The following is a 20,327-nucleotide window of genomic DNA, read 5'->3' as shown; positions in this document are numbered from 1 at the left end:
AGACTGAAAGTGCCACACCCAAATCAAAAACATAATTGTTTTGAAAATGCGTCCACAGGCCTGTGTTCGTAAAATGAAAATTAATGCACAAAATCCAAGATGGCCATTGGGCGGAAAAAATTCAAAAATGTCAATCTGTTCCTCAAGCTGAGAGTTATGATCTCACCACATTTCCTGAACATCAAATTAGCTTTTTATCCCAACCATGGGGAACGCTTGGGGGCGATATGGAGCCTGCAAGCCGCACACGTGCCCAATTACTGCAGAACTTTGCAATATCTGCCACTTCCTGACCTGTGAGCCCGTTTTGGTGAGTTTCTGAGAATCCCAAGCCCCTCAAAATGCGATGAAGTCTGACACATAACGCTGACTTCCTGACATCAGTTGGTGGTGCTATGACTCAATTTCAGCATGTAGATGTCTTCAGGCCTGGACTGTTATCCAGCATGTGAAATTTGGGGACAATGTGTGACTGAGCATTGCTTGTCATTTTTATTTCTGTGCAAGTGGACTGCACAGTTTGTCATTACTGTAATTGGAGTAATTTAGCATTACATTAAAAGACAAGCTTTTTTGTAATTCTAATTTTTTATTTATTTATTTCTCAAAAAGTTCTACAAAACAGATAATATACCCTGCCTTCCAGACAACATCATTCTACTTTGGCTGCTGATAGACCTCTGTCACAGCAGACATTCTGACATGTGATAGCAAGAAAAGTGCAGGTGCCATTAAAAGCCCCTTGTCATAAAAAGTTATTTCCATGTCTTTTTTTTAATTATAAAGCACGTCAAGATGTTAAATAAATACTACGAAAGTATCAAAACGCTCAATCCACAGAGAAATGCACACAGCCCGTATACAGAAAGGATCAGGATTTCTGTCGAATTATAGAAACAAGTTTTCTTTTTAGGGAAAAATACTCTCTGATCCCCTTTAGTGAAAAATACTTTTTCAAAATCCCACTATAAATGTTGGATGTTACTTTGCTTTAAGAAAGACACATGCACAAGGAAACAAACACATGGCAATGTGATACTGGATCTAGTTAGGAAGTTTGGAGTAGTGTTCTTTGAATACAGGAACAAAATAAGAAAGGTTAGGTTAAAATGGTCACCTCTGATCCACTTTACACCTTATTCCTGCAACAGCACAGGAAGTTGTTTAGCCTATAGCCTGGTGTCTCAATCAGCTATCAATGTACACTCACCACAGGGGATCTTTACAAAAGGGGTTGTAAGGTTGAGGTGGAGCTCCAACTAGGGGGAGAGATTTTCTCATAAAAAGGAGCTGAGCAACAAAAAACAAACAATTGAATCATTTGTAAAGAATTAAGTTAAGTTTATCCTTCCACCATATATCTTGACACACAAACACACACAAACACACACACACACACACACACACACACACACACACACACACACACACACACACACACACACACACACACACACACACACACACACACACACACACACACACACACACACACACACACGGATATGCCTGGTCCCAATAATGACAGTCTAATTTTTATATATCTTTATATAGTTTTCTTGCATTGTAATTATCACTTTGTCCTTTACTGTCCTTGCTTCATGTTTGTTCATATTCAAAATAGAAGTGTTAATTGTAAAAAAAAAAAAATAAAAAAGACTCCACAGAACTCTGAAGGAGAGAAGAAAGTCCTGCTTTTTTAGTAGGTTTTTAAATCGATGGCCAGACAATAATTCAGTTCCATCTCTTCTCTTCAGTCGAGGGGCTGCATAAGGGAATCACAGCAAGATGGATGGTCCATTTCACTGAGATCATTGCTTTTCCTATTGATCGTCTTATGCAGGTCGGGCCTGAGTCCAGATACTGTTGAAGAGATCAGTAGAGGAACATAACATGCACTCACCGCCCCAAGCCTCCCTCCCCCACACACAATCAGATGTTGACGGTAGTTTAAGCTAAGCGAGATGATGGGTCACAGATTTAAACTGAACTAAGTCCAATGAGCTGTTCTGTATTGTTTACTGTGCAGAGTTTTTTAGCAATCTATCTTGTATTCTTCTATTTTTTTCAATTTGTATGCAGTGACAACCTCCTCACTGCAGTAATTGCCACACAAGTTAGGCGGAGGGGACGAGGCCCAGCCATCCCAGGCCACTATCTCATACAAGAATGTTACGTTTTGTTGTCCTTTTTGTTCTGTCTGGAGGAAACTTTCTGCTACAGTGCCCACACAGTATTGAGTAAGCATCTGGAATGAGTCATAGCCCCTTTAATGGAAATCCATTTAGCTTGGTCTGAAGTATAAGTCTGCGCAGGGAAGCAAATCGTCACACATAACTGAACACCTGGCTACCTTTCAGCAAAGGGAGGACAAACAGGCAGCTTTCAAGGTGAAATTAACTCCCAAACCATCAAAAACAAATGCTCATTTTGAGACCAAACAATGAAAAAATAAGTGTTTGCAGCTGATTACATCTTTATCAATGGACACATTGATAAAGATGTAATGGATTGTAATCTTATGCACTCAGTGATATGCACCTACTGCAGTCTTGGGTGCAGTGTCCTCGGTGAAAGAATGATCTGATCTGAATAATGGAAGCTCCAGAATATGAGGCAAAATGCAGATCCATGGATCATTTATATTTACATATACTTCAATCCAGGGAGAACTGGATTTTTGAGGCAGGCCTTTTTAGTGTAATGTATGCACCCTGGCGCTTGATTGTTACGTTGCCACAGCCTGAGAGGCAAACTGAATACATTTGAAGTGAATCATCTAATGGAGACATGAAATAATGCTCCGTGAAGGTCAGTCTCAGTGGTGCTGCAAGCAACTGCACTCTGCTAAAATGTTTGGGTTACTCATAATTCAATAACACTGGCTTCCCTTCCAAATGGGAAACACTGTAATTGAGCAATCTATGTAAACTAAATTGTGCAGTCTTCTCCTTTATCACTGGAAATATGAAGCTTAGTGCTTTCGCTGGACCAGGGGATCAGCATTGTACAGCTGGTGGATAAGCGCACTGAATCTATATGAGCTCTTTTCAGGAATTACTGTTAAAAAGGCACTGGTAACCTATTCTATGATTTCCCTAAACTAGATTCATGAAACATATAAAAGCAAGTAAAACACCAAAAGTTAAGCTATCATCTTGATATTTCATTTTCTCCAGCAGAGGTGGTGTTCAGATCCCTATTAAAGTGACACACAACTGCTGAATGAATAATGAGCTCTTTCACTTTTTCATCTCTTTGTTCACCCCTCTCTTCCACTTCTATCATCTCTCTATCTCTCTCTCTCTCCTTGTTTGTTATAAGATTTTATGATCCATTTACAATTCTTTGGCAATCTCAGCCACCAATTTATTTTTAAGTCATTGAAGCTACATCTGTCACATCCCTTACAAGGACACGGTGGCAATTAGAGTAGATAGATAGATAGATAGATAGATAGATAGATAGATAGATAGATAGATAGATAGATAGATAGATAGATAGATAGATAGATAGATAGATAGATAGATAGATAGATAGATAGATAGATAGATAGATAGATAGATAGATAGATAGATAGATAGATAGATAGATAGATAGATAGATTTATTAACAGTGTCTGTGGGGATGACACCTGTCTTATTGCTCTCCAGATGCTCTGCTCTCACATCTCGTCATTTAGAGTCCCAATGGGATTGGTTCTTCTTCAGCCACTGATTCTGCCGTGTCTTTCAAAGCCAGACGTCGTTACTGCAGCTCTGTGCCTGTGTTCTCAATTTACTCTAACAAGGCTCACACAGACCACTATAAACGTGTCTATTCGTATCAGGAATCACCTGCTGTCTGTAAAAGCTTCTGGTTTTGTTTGTGTGCCGTTGCACTGTTTAAAGCATCTTTGGGACACTGACTGGAGGAGTTGGCAGAAACAGATTGTATTAATTAGATTAATCATACTGATGAGACTGTAAAGTGCTGCAGGAATAATTCTTGAATTTTAGTTGGCATTTTTGTACTTCCATGTCCCTCGTCTTGAAGTCAATGAATTGTCGAACAACTCCTTAAACATAAACACAAAATGTGTTACTGGATTAAAACCTGTGTGAAACATATCTACAGTATATTGTATGCAGCAAATTAAAAATGACCAATGCCATTCTCATATTGGCTAATTTATCAGTAATACATACCTATACCTATAGCATCTGACCCAACTGGTCAGTGAGAGAAGGATAATCAGCAAGGCAAAAGGGTAAAATACTTTCACTCTGAATCTGGTTGTACACTTGAGTATGTTACTGATGGAAGGCAAAGCAGTGCAAGTCAGGCTCTGATGGATGCAGCCGTTAAGCCGCAGGCTATCAATCAACTCCAGCTGGTGCTGAATGTGGCCCACCCTGTGCTGTGCTGTGGCCCAGGGTGAAGGAGGAAAAGTCAGCTCTTTCTTGCTGTCTCAGTGTGGGCACCGGCAAGTTAATCACAGAGATGCACAGCCTCTTTCCTCCGGGCCCAGAGCCTTGACGGCCTCCTCAGTGTTGTGTGTGAGGCGGGCGACAGGCTGGACAAACAGATGCTGGATAATGAGGCGTGCTGCTCTCCAGTCAAGAGTCCAGCCAGCCAAACCCACACATAAACAACAATAAAAAGTGCTGCAATAATAGCCAATTAGCCTTTGGTCGGATTGAGTTCCGCTTGTCTTTCTCTCCTCCTTACTACAAGCTGCCCTTTGATTTGAATTAGATTCCTGATAACATGAAAAATTACACTCTGAGTAACTGAGTTATTTCTAATATCCATAACTATCTTGGCTGCAGCAACATGATCGACCGCAGACTCAATAAGTCACTCTGTTATCTGCTACGGCCCCCCTGCCTCTCACTGGGATTGATTCAGCTATTTATCCCAAATCTGGCAACTGAGAGCACCGTCGTCAGCCCACCATGACAATATCTGACTCAAACACACTCATGGAGAATATGAGCCGTCCATATCAGACTATGCCACAACAATAGCAATCTGCTGACTTAAACAAATGACCTTCATTCATTCAACCTTGAAGGAAATGAGCTACAGAGATGGACGAGCAGGAATGAGTGTGATAATGGAGCATCAACTGCTGACTGATATTACAAGCAGACAGAAGTTCTTGACTGTCACCAGTGACTAAAAAAACAATAGCCCGGAGTTACAAGAGTGCTCCAATACCATCTAGTGGTGATTTCTAGCCACTAAGCACGCACGCACGCACGCACGCACGCACGCACACACGCACACGCACACGCACACGCACACGCACTCACACAGACACACACACACACACACACACACACACACACACACACACACACACACACACACACACACACACACACACACACACACACACACACACACACACACACACACACACACACACACACACACACACACACACACACACACACACACACACACACACACACACACACACACACACACACACACACACACACACCATTATTTTTTACAAAAGCAACAGTAATGTATGTCAGAGGCCAACCACAGGGGCACTGCCTCAAAAGCACTAACTCAGACCCTGGGCCAAGAGGGCAGGGATGGCTGAACCCCGAGCTCTAGATAAAAACTAACACCTAAATGTTTTAGCAAAGATCTCACCATCTGCTGGAAAACAGAAGAAATACATGACCTGAAACACCAGGATCCATGTGGAACAACTTTAGCTCAGTTTTAGTGCTCTCTAAATTGGATGTAATTTATGAAGTGCATTTCACTGTAACCAAAGATCCAGTTTGATGTATTTATTAGCTAGTCAATAAATATGTTCCTATTTAGGGATGATACATTTGATTCAATAGCAGGAAGATTTTGGATAAATACTCTTCCAGGAAATAATAATCTTACATTTACTTCAGACAGACAATTTTCATTAGCACAGAATAAAGAGATATTTCATAAAATTCTTTATTTATAAACTTGATGCAAGTTTACAAATTACTTTACATGGTCAAAATCACCCTTGCAATGGAAAAAAATTGAAACCAAACCAAAGCATGCTAACAGTGCATAACTTTATAACCCGGCCACTGCAGTTAACGAAGCAAGGTAAAGAACCCAGAGTCAGGCTAATTCAGACCTCAGACCAATTTGTTGCTCGCCAAAGCAGAGTTTTTTGTTAGTCCGACAACAGGAGTTGGTGTGAGAAGTTATTCAGTGCACAACAGACTTGGAGTGCACCTCTATTCCAAAGGTCAGGATAAAGATGTGGGCTTACAATTGTTCTGATGGCACACATATCTGAACTGCTACTTTTTTGGGGGATCCTGGCATCTTTAAAGGTAATCCAAGCAGGTAGGATGTCTTGTAAGCCAGCGCGTCTCTTATAGTATCTGACCTGCATAATAAGCGGCACACAGGCAGAAATGATCCTGTGAACTGATGTAGGAAACCACAAGTTTAGTAAACACAATGAAAAACGGATACATCTAGTCTTTTTACCACCTTACCAAACCACTCTTTGCCTTCAGTAGCTTTGGGAAAACACCCATTGATATATTGACATGCAAAATACAGCAATATCAAAAGTACAGGGTAGATGTGTTCTGAACCCCTCATCAAGAGCGAGTTAATTTTAAGGTGGGAGAAAATCCCTGCTCCACATATCTGATCGTTCCAAAAACTTGATTAATAATTATTTAACCTCAACAGTATTCAGAAAATCAAAGTGTGTGCAATTCGACAGCAAAACACACTGCAATGCCTCTCAGTAAGACAGATTTTTAAATGGCCCCCAAAAAAAGATTGACACATTCAATCTTGCATGTCATGACGCCATTCTGAAGCAATCCTTAGCAAAATCGAGTGTGCAGTATGTATTCCTGAGTTTGCTTCTCCAGAGAATGCAGGGGTGGGTTCGACAAAGTGACCAGAATGAAGTGATTAGTACGTTACCAATGGCATCACAACAGCTAACAACCATGCCAATGATCCATAGTCATGTTGGGATTTTTGCTTGTGGTGAAACAAGAGGGGAGGATGACACCTGCTGTAAATATCCTGCAAGTCTAAACAAGTGTGCTGAATATGAAGAGGCTGTATGTTTTATACCCATCTCTACCTGTTTTGAAAGTTGTGACTGAGGTGAGCGTCGCTAAGAAAATTCTAAATCAATGTAAAAATGGAGGAATGACTGTATGAATTAGCATAACTAAGCTTTCTATGCTGGTTTTCAGGACAATATACTTAAAACGATGCAAGTAACCACACAATAGAACACCCACAACAAACGTGTAACTGCATTAATTGGAATGCTCCACAGTTTTCTGCATATTCACATTACATCAAAGACCCAGCACACTGAGGAGTAGTACAGCAGTGCTTAGAGTGGTTATGAATAGTACCCGGGAGTTGGTAATGGTGGGAAGAGCTGGGTCCCTCCTGTGGCAAATCTGAACAAATATTCTGGAAATGGAACAGACTCCAGTCACTCTTTCCAGGTGTGAAGCTAGAAGGTATATGGTTGAGACTATTGCTGTGAATTTGAAACTCTGGCTGCATTTTTTAAAACCAGCCATGAGGTCAAGGAAAAGTCAGAAGGTAAAAAGGTCACATTTTCCCCCCAGACTGCAGGATTGGCAAAGTGCTCAGGATGTGAACCAGCTACAAGAACTAAGCAGGTGACTACACTGTTAAGACTCATTTTCTTCAGTACAGCAAAACTCCATGAGACTATGTCTTCACTGCATAGCCTTACTGAGGTTCATCCGGTTTGAGTGATTAGATATGAATGGCCAAACCTCTAGAATGCCAGAAACAGCGTTGTCTATGCCATTGTAATGACCATTGTAGATTAGAGGTGCCATCAAATAAAGGAATGGTACTGCTGATGTTGCCAATAACATGGATTACAAATCAATATATATATATAAAAAAAAAAGAACAAAACCGCAGTAGTCATTAAGCTTACATAAGATCACGGTGTACTTTTGTTTCCTTCTGCAAGAGTATCCATGAAGCAACTTTTTCTTATTCTGAATGGGTCTTGAGAATTTGCAGTGCCCCTGCTGTCTGTTAATAGTCAAGGGTATATAGTAATACAGTCTTTGCCCAGCCAAAGACCCAGACAATGTTACATTATAAACAATTAAATCCTTTTGCAGAAATACAAATTTACATGTTTACACGTGGAGTTAAAATCAACTACATTACAGTGTGATCCAAAACAAACACGCCCCTGCTTTGCCTGGTCATGTTTCTTTGTTGCCAACCTGCAACACACCAAACCTCTCCTGCAGGGAGTTGTCCGGTTGCTGGTTGTAATGATGACAGTGTTCTCCAACTTTGGAGCTCAGCAGGATGCTGTTCTTCATTATGGACTTTCCCACCCGGGCTGCAAAAAGTCTCTATCTTCCTCCCCCACCTCTGGGCTTCAAGCTTTAAAAGATAAGATGTTTGAAAGCAAGCTAGCCTCAGAAACATGTTATTCCAGAGGAGGGATCTTGGCTTTGCAAAAATAATACATGAGCACAATATTACAGAGGCCGTCCATGGAGAGAAAAGGTAGTGGTTCTTTTACCACCCGCATTTAAAAGTTCTTCCCAGCAACCACTGCATCATGTCAGGGTGTATCGCATGCCAATCTCGGATCCAGTCTGTGGCCGGAGAGGCAGTGTCCTGCGACTGGCATCAGACTGCCACTGCTGGCGGATAAAGCCATGCTGCCCCTTTCGACTCACGGCCAGCAAGTAACCTTGGCATGCTCAACGCCAAATCCAAAGGGTGAGTTTGTGCGATATTTAGTCCACCGCTTTCCTGGAGTATGGGATGAGTGTTGCAATGGAAAATTAGATTGTATCAGACAACAGATGTACAGAGAAATATTGAGGAGACCCTTGGGAGTAGCTGATGAGCTTGGATGTAAATTTCAGGTGGTTTGTGTGTGTGTGTGTGTGTGTGTGTGTGTGTGTGTGTGTGTGTGTGTGTGTGTGTGTGTGTGTGTGTGTGTGTGTGTGTGTGTGTGTGTGTGTGTGTGTGTGTGTGTGTGTGTGTGTGTGTGTGTGTGTGTGTGTGTGTGCTAGTTTCTAGGTGGGCACTGTATGAGGAATTTGGTTTGGAGTTCAGACTCATCTAGAGAACAAAATGGTTTGCAGGATAAAAAAAAAAATTGGTCGCAAGGAAAAAATAAATCGAAGACGTGGTCCAAGTGCAGGAAAGACAGGAGGTCTTTTAGCCGTCCTCCTTAGGGGGTGTGTACCAGCCTAAGGGAACAAACAACAACAAAGAATGAATGACTTTACAGTAAAAAAAACCCCGACAATTTCTCAGGTTTACATGTAGATGCTTTTTGTATATGCATCACTTTCTTCCTCATTTATTTGTACCTGCATTTCCAACCATGTCTGGTTAGTCCAAGAACCAAAACACTGGGCAAAAAGTGTTCAGTGGTCAGGCCTAGGGCACATATAGTTCTGAATTTTTAAAAACTTTTAGTTAGGCTTTCAGCTCTCAACTTTTATGTCCAACTGCAATTAAATATCGCTCAATGTAGCCTGACAGTAAAAGTAATTTACGTAATTTCCCCTGATCTTCTGCTTTAAAACGCAGCTTGGAGTTTTCACAGAGGTCAAGGAACACAAAAATTTGCATTAATGGTTATTAATGGACTTACCAGTGCTGTTTCTTTGCTTATCTTGTTTATTCTATTCTATTTGATAGTAAACTGCATATTAATTGGATTTGACTGGTCATATCATTATTGTATTCTGCTCTGCTTGGAAACAGCCAATTATAATGATCAAAGTCACAAAGCATTCAGTTCATATATAGCAATGTGCCATGTCTGGGAAATAATGTCAACATTCATCATTGGACCTGAACATAACATTTTGAATACACAGCAAGTTGTATAAATTAATGTAATAGTTGTTAAGACCATTACTTAGGAGATTTGTCATCTTCCATAATGGACTGTGTAACCAATGCACCCATGCACTACTACTACTTCCCTGACATACTGTATAATGCAGGGTGGCCCATTTGTGTGACTTCCTCTTGTGTCTTTTAACCCTCTAATGTAGCACAAGTAAACTTCACAACAATTGTTTTACGTCAGATAGTTGTTTTAATCTCAACATTTCCGACCACACAATCAAGGCAGCCTCATTTCTCTCTCACACACACGAACAGAGGCAGAGAGACAGAGAGACAGAGAGACAGAGAGACAGAGAGACAGAGAGAGAGAGAGAGAGAGAGAGAGAGAGAGAGAGAGAGAGAGAGACAGAGAGAGAGAGAGAGAGAGAGACACACCAAGCTACATTTCACAGGAAAACATGCAAAATCGAACCCTGATCCAGTTAATGTGAGGCGGCAGTGCTAACCACTCCACCGCCGGGCTGCACATGGATTTAAATACTACCAGTTCTAAATAATATCAGCTGTTAACGTCTTATCTCTCCTTATGCAGTTTAGTTCATATTGAGAGGAATTTTAAATATACACATAGCATTGTATAGTCCAGATGTATGTTATAAACTCCTGAAAACATTAAGTTCTTAGCTGAGGGCAAAGGGTCTGAATCGTTTGTTTATCATTGTTCTATATTTTATTAAATCTATTTTTCAAGATTCAAGCACAAAAGCAGTGATCTCAAACGGAGAGAAGAGATGCTTTCTAACAGATCTCTCCATCTGTTTTGGAACGCAATTTCAGCAGACTTAACATTTAGACATTTGAGTATCCATCTACTCTATACAAAAACTAGCTCGACACTAGCTGGTGACGTCTTGCTTTTAGGTTTCAATAAGAGCGCCAAAATCAACTGTGTGCTACCGTTGATAATACTGGAGACAAAAACACTCACCATTCTTTTCATGGATCTGAACCAGGGATTTGTAGGACTGCTGTGCTCTGGCAAGATTGTACTGGTTCTGCATTAAAAGATGAAAATAAAATCAACCTTAGAGTGTGCACTGGGTTTATGATGACAGTGCAGAACAGGACACAGCAATGACAGCTGTTTTCTATAAGCAAACATGCATTCTCCCCCTTTTTGACCATTCATTACGGACCGGTTTCCTGGTTTCCCGCACACCTGGTCATCACCCTTCATTAATAGGAATTACACAAGACTGTACACATCTATATGATAATGGCTGACTGAAGTCAGTGAGTGCGGCAATGTTTATAGCTCATCTTTAGTCCGTCAGTGGAGATGCTGTGGCTTTTCATCTTTTTTTAAAAGATATACTTTTAACATTTCTGCTTTATTGGATAGTGATCGGAGAGAGACAGGGGACATGCTGCAAAGGTCTTGGGCTAGAATCGAACATGGGTCACTGTGATAATTGGTGCACGCATTCTACCAGGTGAGCTAAAGAAGCACCTCAAGATCTTTTTTGTCTTTTAGTGCCAGTGTTTAACAGGTGTGGGCCTCAGTTTTTTTCTTAAAACTAGGGGCCTGGCAATAAGGTGGCTAAATTCTTAGTCTAAAAGAGAGTCAGTTTTTATATTTTGTGAAACTTACATTAGATTAATCTAAGAGTGAAATCAAGACCTTCATAAAACTCGAGGAAGTCTACTGAATAATCTTTGTGAAACTGGCATCAAGCAGCCAAGTCTATAGCCAAGAAGGCTAAAAGTGTCACTCAATTTATACAGTAACGTCTTACACAGGAGGCTCAGTCATCCTTCTCATGTGTATCTGAAACCAATACCTTTTTATTTTTAGCAGTCTACAAAGGCCACATAATAGTTTGCGTTTCACTCATGTTATATTCAAGAAACTGCCTACCGAAGCCTGTTTTATGCATCATGTCTATTTCCTTCCATTTAAAGCATGTACCTTCAGTGGTTGTGTGCTGGTCTCTTAGCGCACAGGTGATCTACACTGAATAATCTGACTGATCAGATCCTGTGTACACAGAAGGACTGAAGCTACTCTGCGTACATGCTGTAGACATTGTGTAAGACTGTTGTAATCCTATAGTAACTGTAGTCAGCTTTTCATACTAAAGTGAAGTGGTTACAGATGAAGGGCTTAACCCAGAGAGCGGTCATAAAACCAGGTTTTCTAACATGTGTTAAACTATTCACACTGACAGCAAACACCGGTTTATCCCAGGCTGGTATATCTTAAAGTGACGAGGGGTAAAGCTCATGAAACAATCATATTGAATGCATTTTTCCAGTCCTGGTAGAGCTTTATTAGAGCTATGGTGTACAATTTGCACAATTTCCTAAATAATTATACTCTCAAAACACTTATTTTCACCTCAAACAACACACAGATGTCTTACTCCTGCAAAATCATGGGTGAAAACTGGTGGGGGTCAAATTTTTTGGTTGAAAAAAATAGACTGCCCTCTGATACAATGTAAAGCAATTTACAAATAAATGTTATCCTAGTTGCACATTATGCTTTGCCTGCATTGATTAGATTGGGAAATGATGAAACACATGAAACTAAAAGTGAGACACATCAACTAATTTAAGACTATATTAAAACACACAATGACATGGGATTTGCCTCTATGAGCTTCTGAGAGGGGCTTAAATATTTCCCTTGGTACTTCTCAAACTCTGAGAGTCTGGCAGGTAGCCAGATCAGGTTCCAATTAAGATAATATGCCAAATACAAGACAGCACAAAACGATAAGCATCTACCTTGTGGCGACACACTGCACCTCCTATCCCACGCCAATTATCACACACACCCGTGCGCAGGGTCAAAACGCTGTCATTACGATTCACATAATTTATTATGTGAGCTCAACATTATTACAGGACATTTCCTGACTTGAACAGAAAACTTGAGTGCTTCCTCACTGACCTTATTGGCTCCAAACTGCACTCTGGCTTTTCCTTTGACTAAAGTGGCATTGATCTGCATGATGACAGACTCAATGGAATAGGCACTGCTCCAACCCTGCATTCAGGAAACCCAATGTCAATAAGAGTGGGTTTTAAAATGTAAAACAGATGCAAATATAATGCAATTCATATTCATGTTTGCTTTTTTTTTTTAAACCCACAAATATACCTGTTTGGTGAGAAGTTCCATGCACAGGGCACCTCCTCCAAGAACATAACTAAAGAAAGGACAGATCAGAGATCAGAGAAAGGGGTATCAGAACAACACAATGAAGTCCTCATCTGAAAGAAAAAGACACTTTTAATCAGTTTATTCACTGACTCAGCCTCAACTAAGAAAATAGTTGATGGGGATGGAAGAAACTGTGAAACCAGTTAAATTAACTCACCCTCCAGAAAGCACAGGCGAAACTACCCGGACAAATGGTGGATCAAAGGGGAAATTATCCTGTAGAGCAAGACCAGCGAAAATGGTCAATTCACAGACTTCAAAGACTCCAAAATGGTGTTTCATCTTAATAAATGCAGAGTCAATTTTACTCACTTTATAGGAGAAGTTTAATAAAATGTAATCCATCCCTTCCTTTTCCTTTAGGACTTGTAAATCACTGTGTAAGGGGCTATCTGGATCCACCCTGTTGGTCATTAAATTATGTAATCAGGCTGTGTTTATGCTGACAGAGAAAAACAATATGTGACACAAGATCCCACGGTTACTTACGTCCTTAGTTTGACGTGCCATTCATACAGGCTGTCGTTAACAAGCTCAACTGAATAGATGCCTGTAATATAAATTGATTAGATATGAGTTCCCAGATGTCTACCCATGCAAGGTCTTGTAAAAGATAAGAGAATTTTTCATAAACAGAAAGGTAATGCAGTGAGGCAATGCATAATATGTATTATAATTGGTACCTCTGATTACATACCACTGTCAATTCTGCAGCAATTACATTAAGCCTTGTTCAAAGGTGAAGACAAAATAAATTACTTCAAATTGGGTCTATGCCAATGTTTTAAAAAGGGGTTATTCATTTTTCTTTATTTAGTTGCTGTGGAAAGCGTGCCAAAGTCCTTATAGCTATTACTAAAGCATACAAGAGACGGTTGCAAGTTACAATTAAGGGTGCAGTAACCCCAAGTATTGCCACCACACCCTCATAAGGGTGGTGCTGACTTCAAATGGACAAGTCAAAGAGTTAGGCACATTTTGAATTCTGCACAACTAATCTCACCATCAAATGTTCATCTCTGATTGTATAAACATCATGGCTCTTGTATTACAATGCCACGTCTTCACCAATTCGTGTCAATCACAGAGTGAGAAGAGTTATTTCTAAGTGTTCTTTGCACGATATGTGCCAAAGAGCAGAATGTTATGCGGAGTGCATACCTGTCTTGTAACTCTGAGACCTGTAGATCTCTCTAAGCTCCTTCATCAGGCGGTCAGAGGCTTGCACTGAACCAGACACAGCTCCCTGCAAAATTCAAAACAAAAACTGTAAAAATAGAGACAGAGACCGTACTTCGCAATTCACTGTCAGGGTAAACCTGTCATCTCTACTTGACTTGGGCCAACATCAAAGAGAGAGCGCTATTCCAATAGACATCGATATTTTTATATTTATATCAGTACATCCCTTGAGAGAATGTTTCACTGATCCTCAAAATATATATATTTTTTTTAAAGGGTAAAATAAGTGCATGAAAGCATGCAACATTATATATATACAGTATATATATATATATATATATATATATAAATAAAAGGGATGCACTGATCCAGTTTTTTCCGATCCAATCTGATACCGATACCTGGGCTGAGCAAATCAGCCGATGACCGATACCGATCTGATACTACTGTTGAATGAATGAAGCGTATACCTTGCCATGTGAGTGAAGGCCTCAGGCTTCACATAAACATTTAGCTTTGTTAAAAAAAAGGTAACAAATGAACACAGATTCTAATGCACTTAATATTATTTATTAACAAATAAAGTGTACAGTAGCAGCAAAAGGAAATAAGTAAATTTATGATATTAATATAAAAAAATAGAATGCTGGATCGGCCTCATTCATCCGATCCAGCTAATTAGTCAATACCGAATCGGTGCATCTCTAATTGCACACACGCACGCACACACACACTTTTACTAAATAAAGACTTACATTCAAGTGGTCTTGCCTCTGGTTCTTTCGGATCTTCTCCAGGATGGCCAGATTCTCCTTCTCGATGCCATCATCCTCAGATTTCTTCCCATCCACGGGCTCCTCCTCTTTCATTTCATAGTGGTCCAAATCCTCTATGTCCTGTTGGTTCATTATGGATATTTTGAACATTTTAGATAGTTTCTGGTCATCCAGCAATAAAGGTAACATAAAAAGCAGCTCGAAGATCAAAGCCAGTGCTTAGTCAAAAGACGTAATGAGACTTTTGTTCACTAGAATAACATAGTAATAAAGGAAACGTTGTATTTGAATTGTTTTTTGTTTTTGTTAAACATTAGTTTATCAGTATCCAATGCGACTAGATCATAATCAAACCTAAAAACAATAATCATGTGTTTGTATTTGGGAAAGATAACATACCAATTAAAAAAACATTTAAACATCTTTTTTAAATGATGCTCACCCAAACCTAATCTGAGCAACCCCATGCACTAGGTGTTTAGACCAAAGAAGATCACTTACCTCTCCCATCTCCTCCTCCTCCTCTTCTTCAGATGTGACCTCCTCTGTCCCATGCTATACACACATATACCACAAACAGCACAAAGAAGGCATTGAGTCAAGTCAAGCTGATTAAAGTCATTGGAAAGAGACTCTCTGAGCTGAGTGGTCTTTTACACAAAACCACCCTTTACTGACCATAACCACAGGAAGAACATATTGATCAGTTTAAACACCTTCACATCAATCACTATGGCCTTCTGTGATGTAGGCTGCTATTTCATTACCAAGCTAAAGTGGTTCAGAAGTGCACAGTAAAACATTATTTAAATAGGCATGTCTTATTTCTTAAAGGTAATCCAATAATGGCATGACCTGGCTAGGCCATTCCACGCCATGCCACAGGAAGATATTTCACTAGTGTGAACTAGTGAGCCTTGCCTTTCGGTCTGGTGCGACAGGGCCTGCGGGCAGAGGCTGGTCCAGCATCTCCACATCTGGATGTTGGGGAAGGTTGTAGAGCCGACAAAGGTCACAAATGAGTTTCTTCAACTGCTGCAAAAGCTAGGAGAGACAAACCACAAAGAGAAGGGGATACAGAGTTAGATAAACAATTTGAGATTGCATATAAAGCTACGCAGCAAATGTGACAGACACATTATAGCAGGCAGGAACAATAGTAGATCATTAAGCCCAGTCAATTTTATTTATATAGTCCAATATCACAAATTGGCCTCGATGGGCTTTACAATATGTACAGTATACGCATGCTTCGGATAAGGACAAAAGACATTATTCACTACGAAGTGTGTTGCAGGGCATTCAAACTCCAACTGTGGAAATTTGTAAAATCGTGCAATAAAGTCAGGGTCAGTTACTATCAGATATGACTTAAAAGTAATAATATAAACCTAAAAAACATTGACTTATGGGTTCTGCATTTGCAAATTGGATGCATTGCAAACATAGGCTACTTAAACATCTAAATCATCTGAAAGTCGATTAATGTAGTTTAAGTAATGTTGCAAACAACAAACCTTCTGTCCAAAAAAACCTGACAGCCCTTCTATATAAAGCATATTTGTGTCCCACAAAGACCGCAGCATGAATAAGTAGGGTAACTAAGCTCAGGATGTCACCATGCACGTAGGATTGCATAAGAATCTGCTTGTGATAGACATTTTGACCTCAAAGTTCTCCCAGTGATCTCATGACACAGCCGTTCGGTGCTGAAAACCGACCTCTTTGTATTTGCCACTTATACACATTCAACCCTTTACATAAGTTTAAATTCACACACATTTATGCAGCAAGTTGTTTAATTATAATTGGATGCACATGGAAATAAGCTCCTAGTTGTGTACCTCTTGCCAACAGAAGTCTAAAATGACATAAACCTCAACCTGCGTTAGCGAACACTCTTTAACTAGTTCAATGCCGTAAAAATATTGCAAGAATGATGCAAAAAATGTCATGGTGTTATGAAGTCTAGTCTAGAATACAAATGTCAAGTATACAGTGAACTTAAGTGTTTAATATATATTATATATATATATATATATATATATATATATATATATATATTATATATATATATTATATATATATATATATATATATAATATATATATATATATATATAATATATATATATATATGATAGCTGGCTCAACAAATCAGAATCTTCAATTAAAGAGGGACTCCAAAAGATTATTTGACACCACAGTTATCTCCCCCCTTCTGATGTTCAATACAGCATGCTGTCATTATGTCACAATCATGCATAGAAGGTGCTCCTGCTGAGAGGCTGTGGTCAATAAATGCAGAGCCAAGCAATTCAGTTAAGTCAAATAAAGTGTGGCCTTTTCATTAAGTCATATGGAATACACCTCAGGAATACTATGAAAGCATTTTGGTTGTGGCTATATCAATTCTGTTTTGATCTATCATGATAAGGCACCTGGGTAATAAATGATCTGCTAATTGTTAATTTTTGTTAACTTGAAGCCAAAAGCTGTGTCACAGGTTAAACCTATTTCTTGTAAGTATTCACAAAAAAAACCTGAATGATGTGTTGAGGCAATATTTTTGATCGAGATTTAAGGTTAATACTCCCCATGAATAATTCCCCCTCTACACGTTTAAACCGCTTTATGGATAGGAAAAAAATCAAATCCACCTTGTCTCAGAAACCGGCTACATGAACTTGTTTGGTGATCCAAATGGAGAAGCAGCGAACTAAGTACTTAAAACATCAGCATAAATGAGAAGAATCTTGTGGAGTCCCTTAGTGCAATATCTGGACACAATTTGATCCTACTTGTTTTTATTTATGTATTTATCCTTGTTATCCAATTGCTTTTTGTTTTTGTATGCATACTACTAGGCATTTATGGGATTCAGTCCCTTAGACTTGTAGATAAGATGAAACGGACATACTTGTGTGGCATGCATGTGTATGTTTGGGTTGGGTTTCGGGTATTGATTTTATTATTTTTGTTCATATGCTGTCATTTATACAAATTTAAAAAAAAACTATGAATATCAAAAGGATTAGCAGATCCTCACAATCTGTGCATACATCGTTGTAAGTTTTCCTCAGTGACACATAGTAAGATCATCATAACTACCAGGGTGCTGCCTTTTCTCACATCTTCCAACCTCTCCAAAACTTGCGCCAAGCTCGGGTCATCAGAGTCCACAAACCATATTGGCGACGTAGATGGATAAGATTCCTAAAGACAGTGGAACACAGTTAAATCAATGCATTTGACCTATATTGCGTGTCGCAGGGGCTTAACATAGAATAACATTTGAATAGGCGACATTAGCATTCAGTGTGCAGCGTTAGCTTACTGCTAACCTCAGGGTTGCTTTATCAGTTCTGTTTAATGACAGACCAACAAAACCACCTATAAATACTGTGTTAGCTCCCAGTGACATTGACGTAGGAAACTACGCAAAAACCTGTCCCGCATAGCATCGGACTACACGGTTGTTGAGGTAGCCTGCTAACCTGGCTAGCAAGTAAGCGGCTAACTTTAGCTCGCTAACGACCAACAAGGGAAGTGTCTTTACTCAAGCACTAGTCCTGTCATCTTACCGTGATATTACAGTGGATAATTAACAGCTTTTCCCCGGTTACATTAAACTGACAGCTAAGCTCGTCGGGCTTCCAGTCGATGATCCTGAAGCGTTCGTGGTTCGGATCAAAAATGGACTCCAAAAACTTCAGTTCGGCCTTCAGCCCCGACACCGACATCTTCCACGCATCTCCGGCCGGGCCGCTGGGGAGGGGGAGAAGCCGGGACTTAGCCTTTTCAGCTAAGCTAAAGCCACAACGCAACTGTCTTATACAAAAACAAGGTTAAAAACAAATGTGGCAAATAAATGGCGGAGCGCTCCTGTATATCTGCAGCTGGATACCACGGCACCAGCTATAAAACAGTCAAATGTCAGCGCCAACGGACAGATTTAGCTGATGAAGTAACGTTAGCTGCTAACGTTAGCTGGCTCTCAGTTAGCATCTGAAAACAGCGCAGCTAGTCCGTTGTTGTTGTCTTTCCGTCTATTGTTGTTGTCTGCCTGGGATAACAACAGTTTAAGGCTCTCGTGGTGTCCCGTGACACGTCTCCTCACAGTCCCATCGGACAGTTGTTTATTGTTGCCTTAACCGGGGAACAATCACACCATCTCCACGCTCCTAAACTTATATCCCGCTGCACGGACAGTGTTTTTCATCCCGGTGTACAACTGTAGCTGCTGGGCTCTGGTGGGGTTTAAAGATGGCGTTCTGCAACCTCCCCGTTCCCGCAGAATCCCAGCATACAGCGCGTCCTCGGTGTATTTTTGAGGGTATGAAAATACAAGTTTAGATTAGTGGATAAAATAGCCAACCGTTCAAACGGGACAGTTGGTTTCTACGTGGTTTATTTATTTTTTTATAAATTCTTCATAAATTATAATTCTGAATTACGTTATATTTTGGATACTAAAATATAAATCAATACGTTTATAGTAAAGTATATATAAATAAGCTTTGCAGACATGTCACAAAGAAAAAAAAGTTATAAATATTAATATTATATATAGTATATATAATAATTATTGTTGTATTATATACTTTTTCTTTCTTGTATATATATATATATATATATATATATATATATATATATATAATTAATTTCTGTTTGACCTTTTCTGTTTTTTTTTTACATGTTTGAAATACATTTAAATCCAATCCAATCAAATAACCACAAACAAGAGTAAAACTTGTGCACATAATTTAGGTAGACCCTTTCCATTGGATAATGTAGCTTTGGTACCACAAATATGGCTGAAGTAATATCACAATATAATCTGACACAATCATTTCATTTAAAATGTTGTGTTTATGCACAGAAATGTACAAAAATATAGACGGTTGCTATGTAAACGGTCAAGGCTTTGTTTGACAATTTGAGCAATTGAACATTTGACTGTCAGTAGCCTATTATAGCATTCTTATTGACTTGATGTAACCTATTTTCAGTTCAGCACATTTGTCTGAATAGGCCTGAATGAGACGATGTGAAATATATAATGTAATAGGTCTAATATTTATGCCATGTGATTCCAGCTAATTGTAATCTAAATTTGAATCTATATGTTCTTTGTTTGATGACGTAACACATGGTCACAATAAATGTTTCTGTGTCATCTGGTTTACAACAGGCTGCCTGGTCTTAAAGGGTTATTTAAATGAACAATATATTTAACAGTGACTATATTGTAGCAGTGACTGTATTGGAAGGTCA

At 39.4% G+C, this 20,327-nt stretch overlaps 1 protein-coding gene across 1 annotated transcript; it reads right to left on the bottom strand.

Moving 5' to 3' along the window:
- Positions 1–5,942: 5,942 nt before the first annotated feature.
- LOC310952370 (ubiquitin-conjugating enzyme E2 Q2-like) lies at positions 5,943–19,295 on the bottom strand. The gene is made up of 13 exons (XM_083920965.1): positions 18,635–19,295; positions 18,162–18,266; positions 15,973–16,095; positions 15,553–15,606; positions 15,031–15,171; positions 14,255–14,339; positions 13,583–13,643; positions 13,406–13,496; positions 13,251–13,309; positions 13,031–13,079; positions 12,821–12,916; positions 10,853–10,919; positions 5,943–9,251 (listed from the first exon to the last, which is right to left on the bottom strand). Exons 1-13 carry the CDS (start codon positions 18,791–18,793, stop codon positions 9,220–9,222), a joined length of 1,122 nt encoding a protein of 373 aa, XP_083777091.1. The 5' UTR covers positions 18,794–19,295; the 3' UTR covers positions 5,943–9,219.
- Positions 19,296–20,327: the final 1,032 nt, after the last annotated feature.

This window comes from Echiichthys vipera (genome assembly GCF_963691815.1).
Source record: "Echiichthys vipera genome assembly, chromosome: 1".
NCBI lineage: Eukaryota > Metazoa > Chordata > Actinopteri > Perciformes > Trachinidae > Echiichthys > Echiichthys vipera.
Note: the sequence above shows the minus strand (reverse complement) of the source record. Positions and strands in the feature narration are given on the sequence as shown.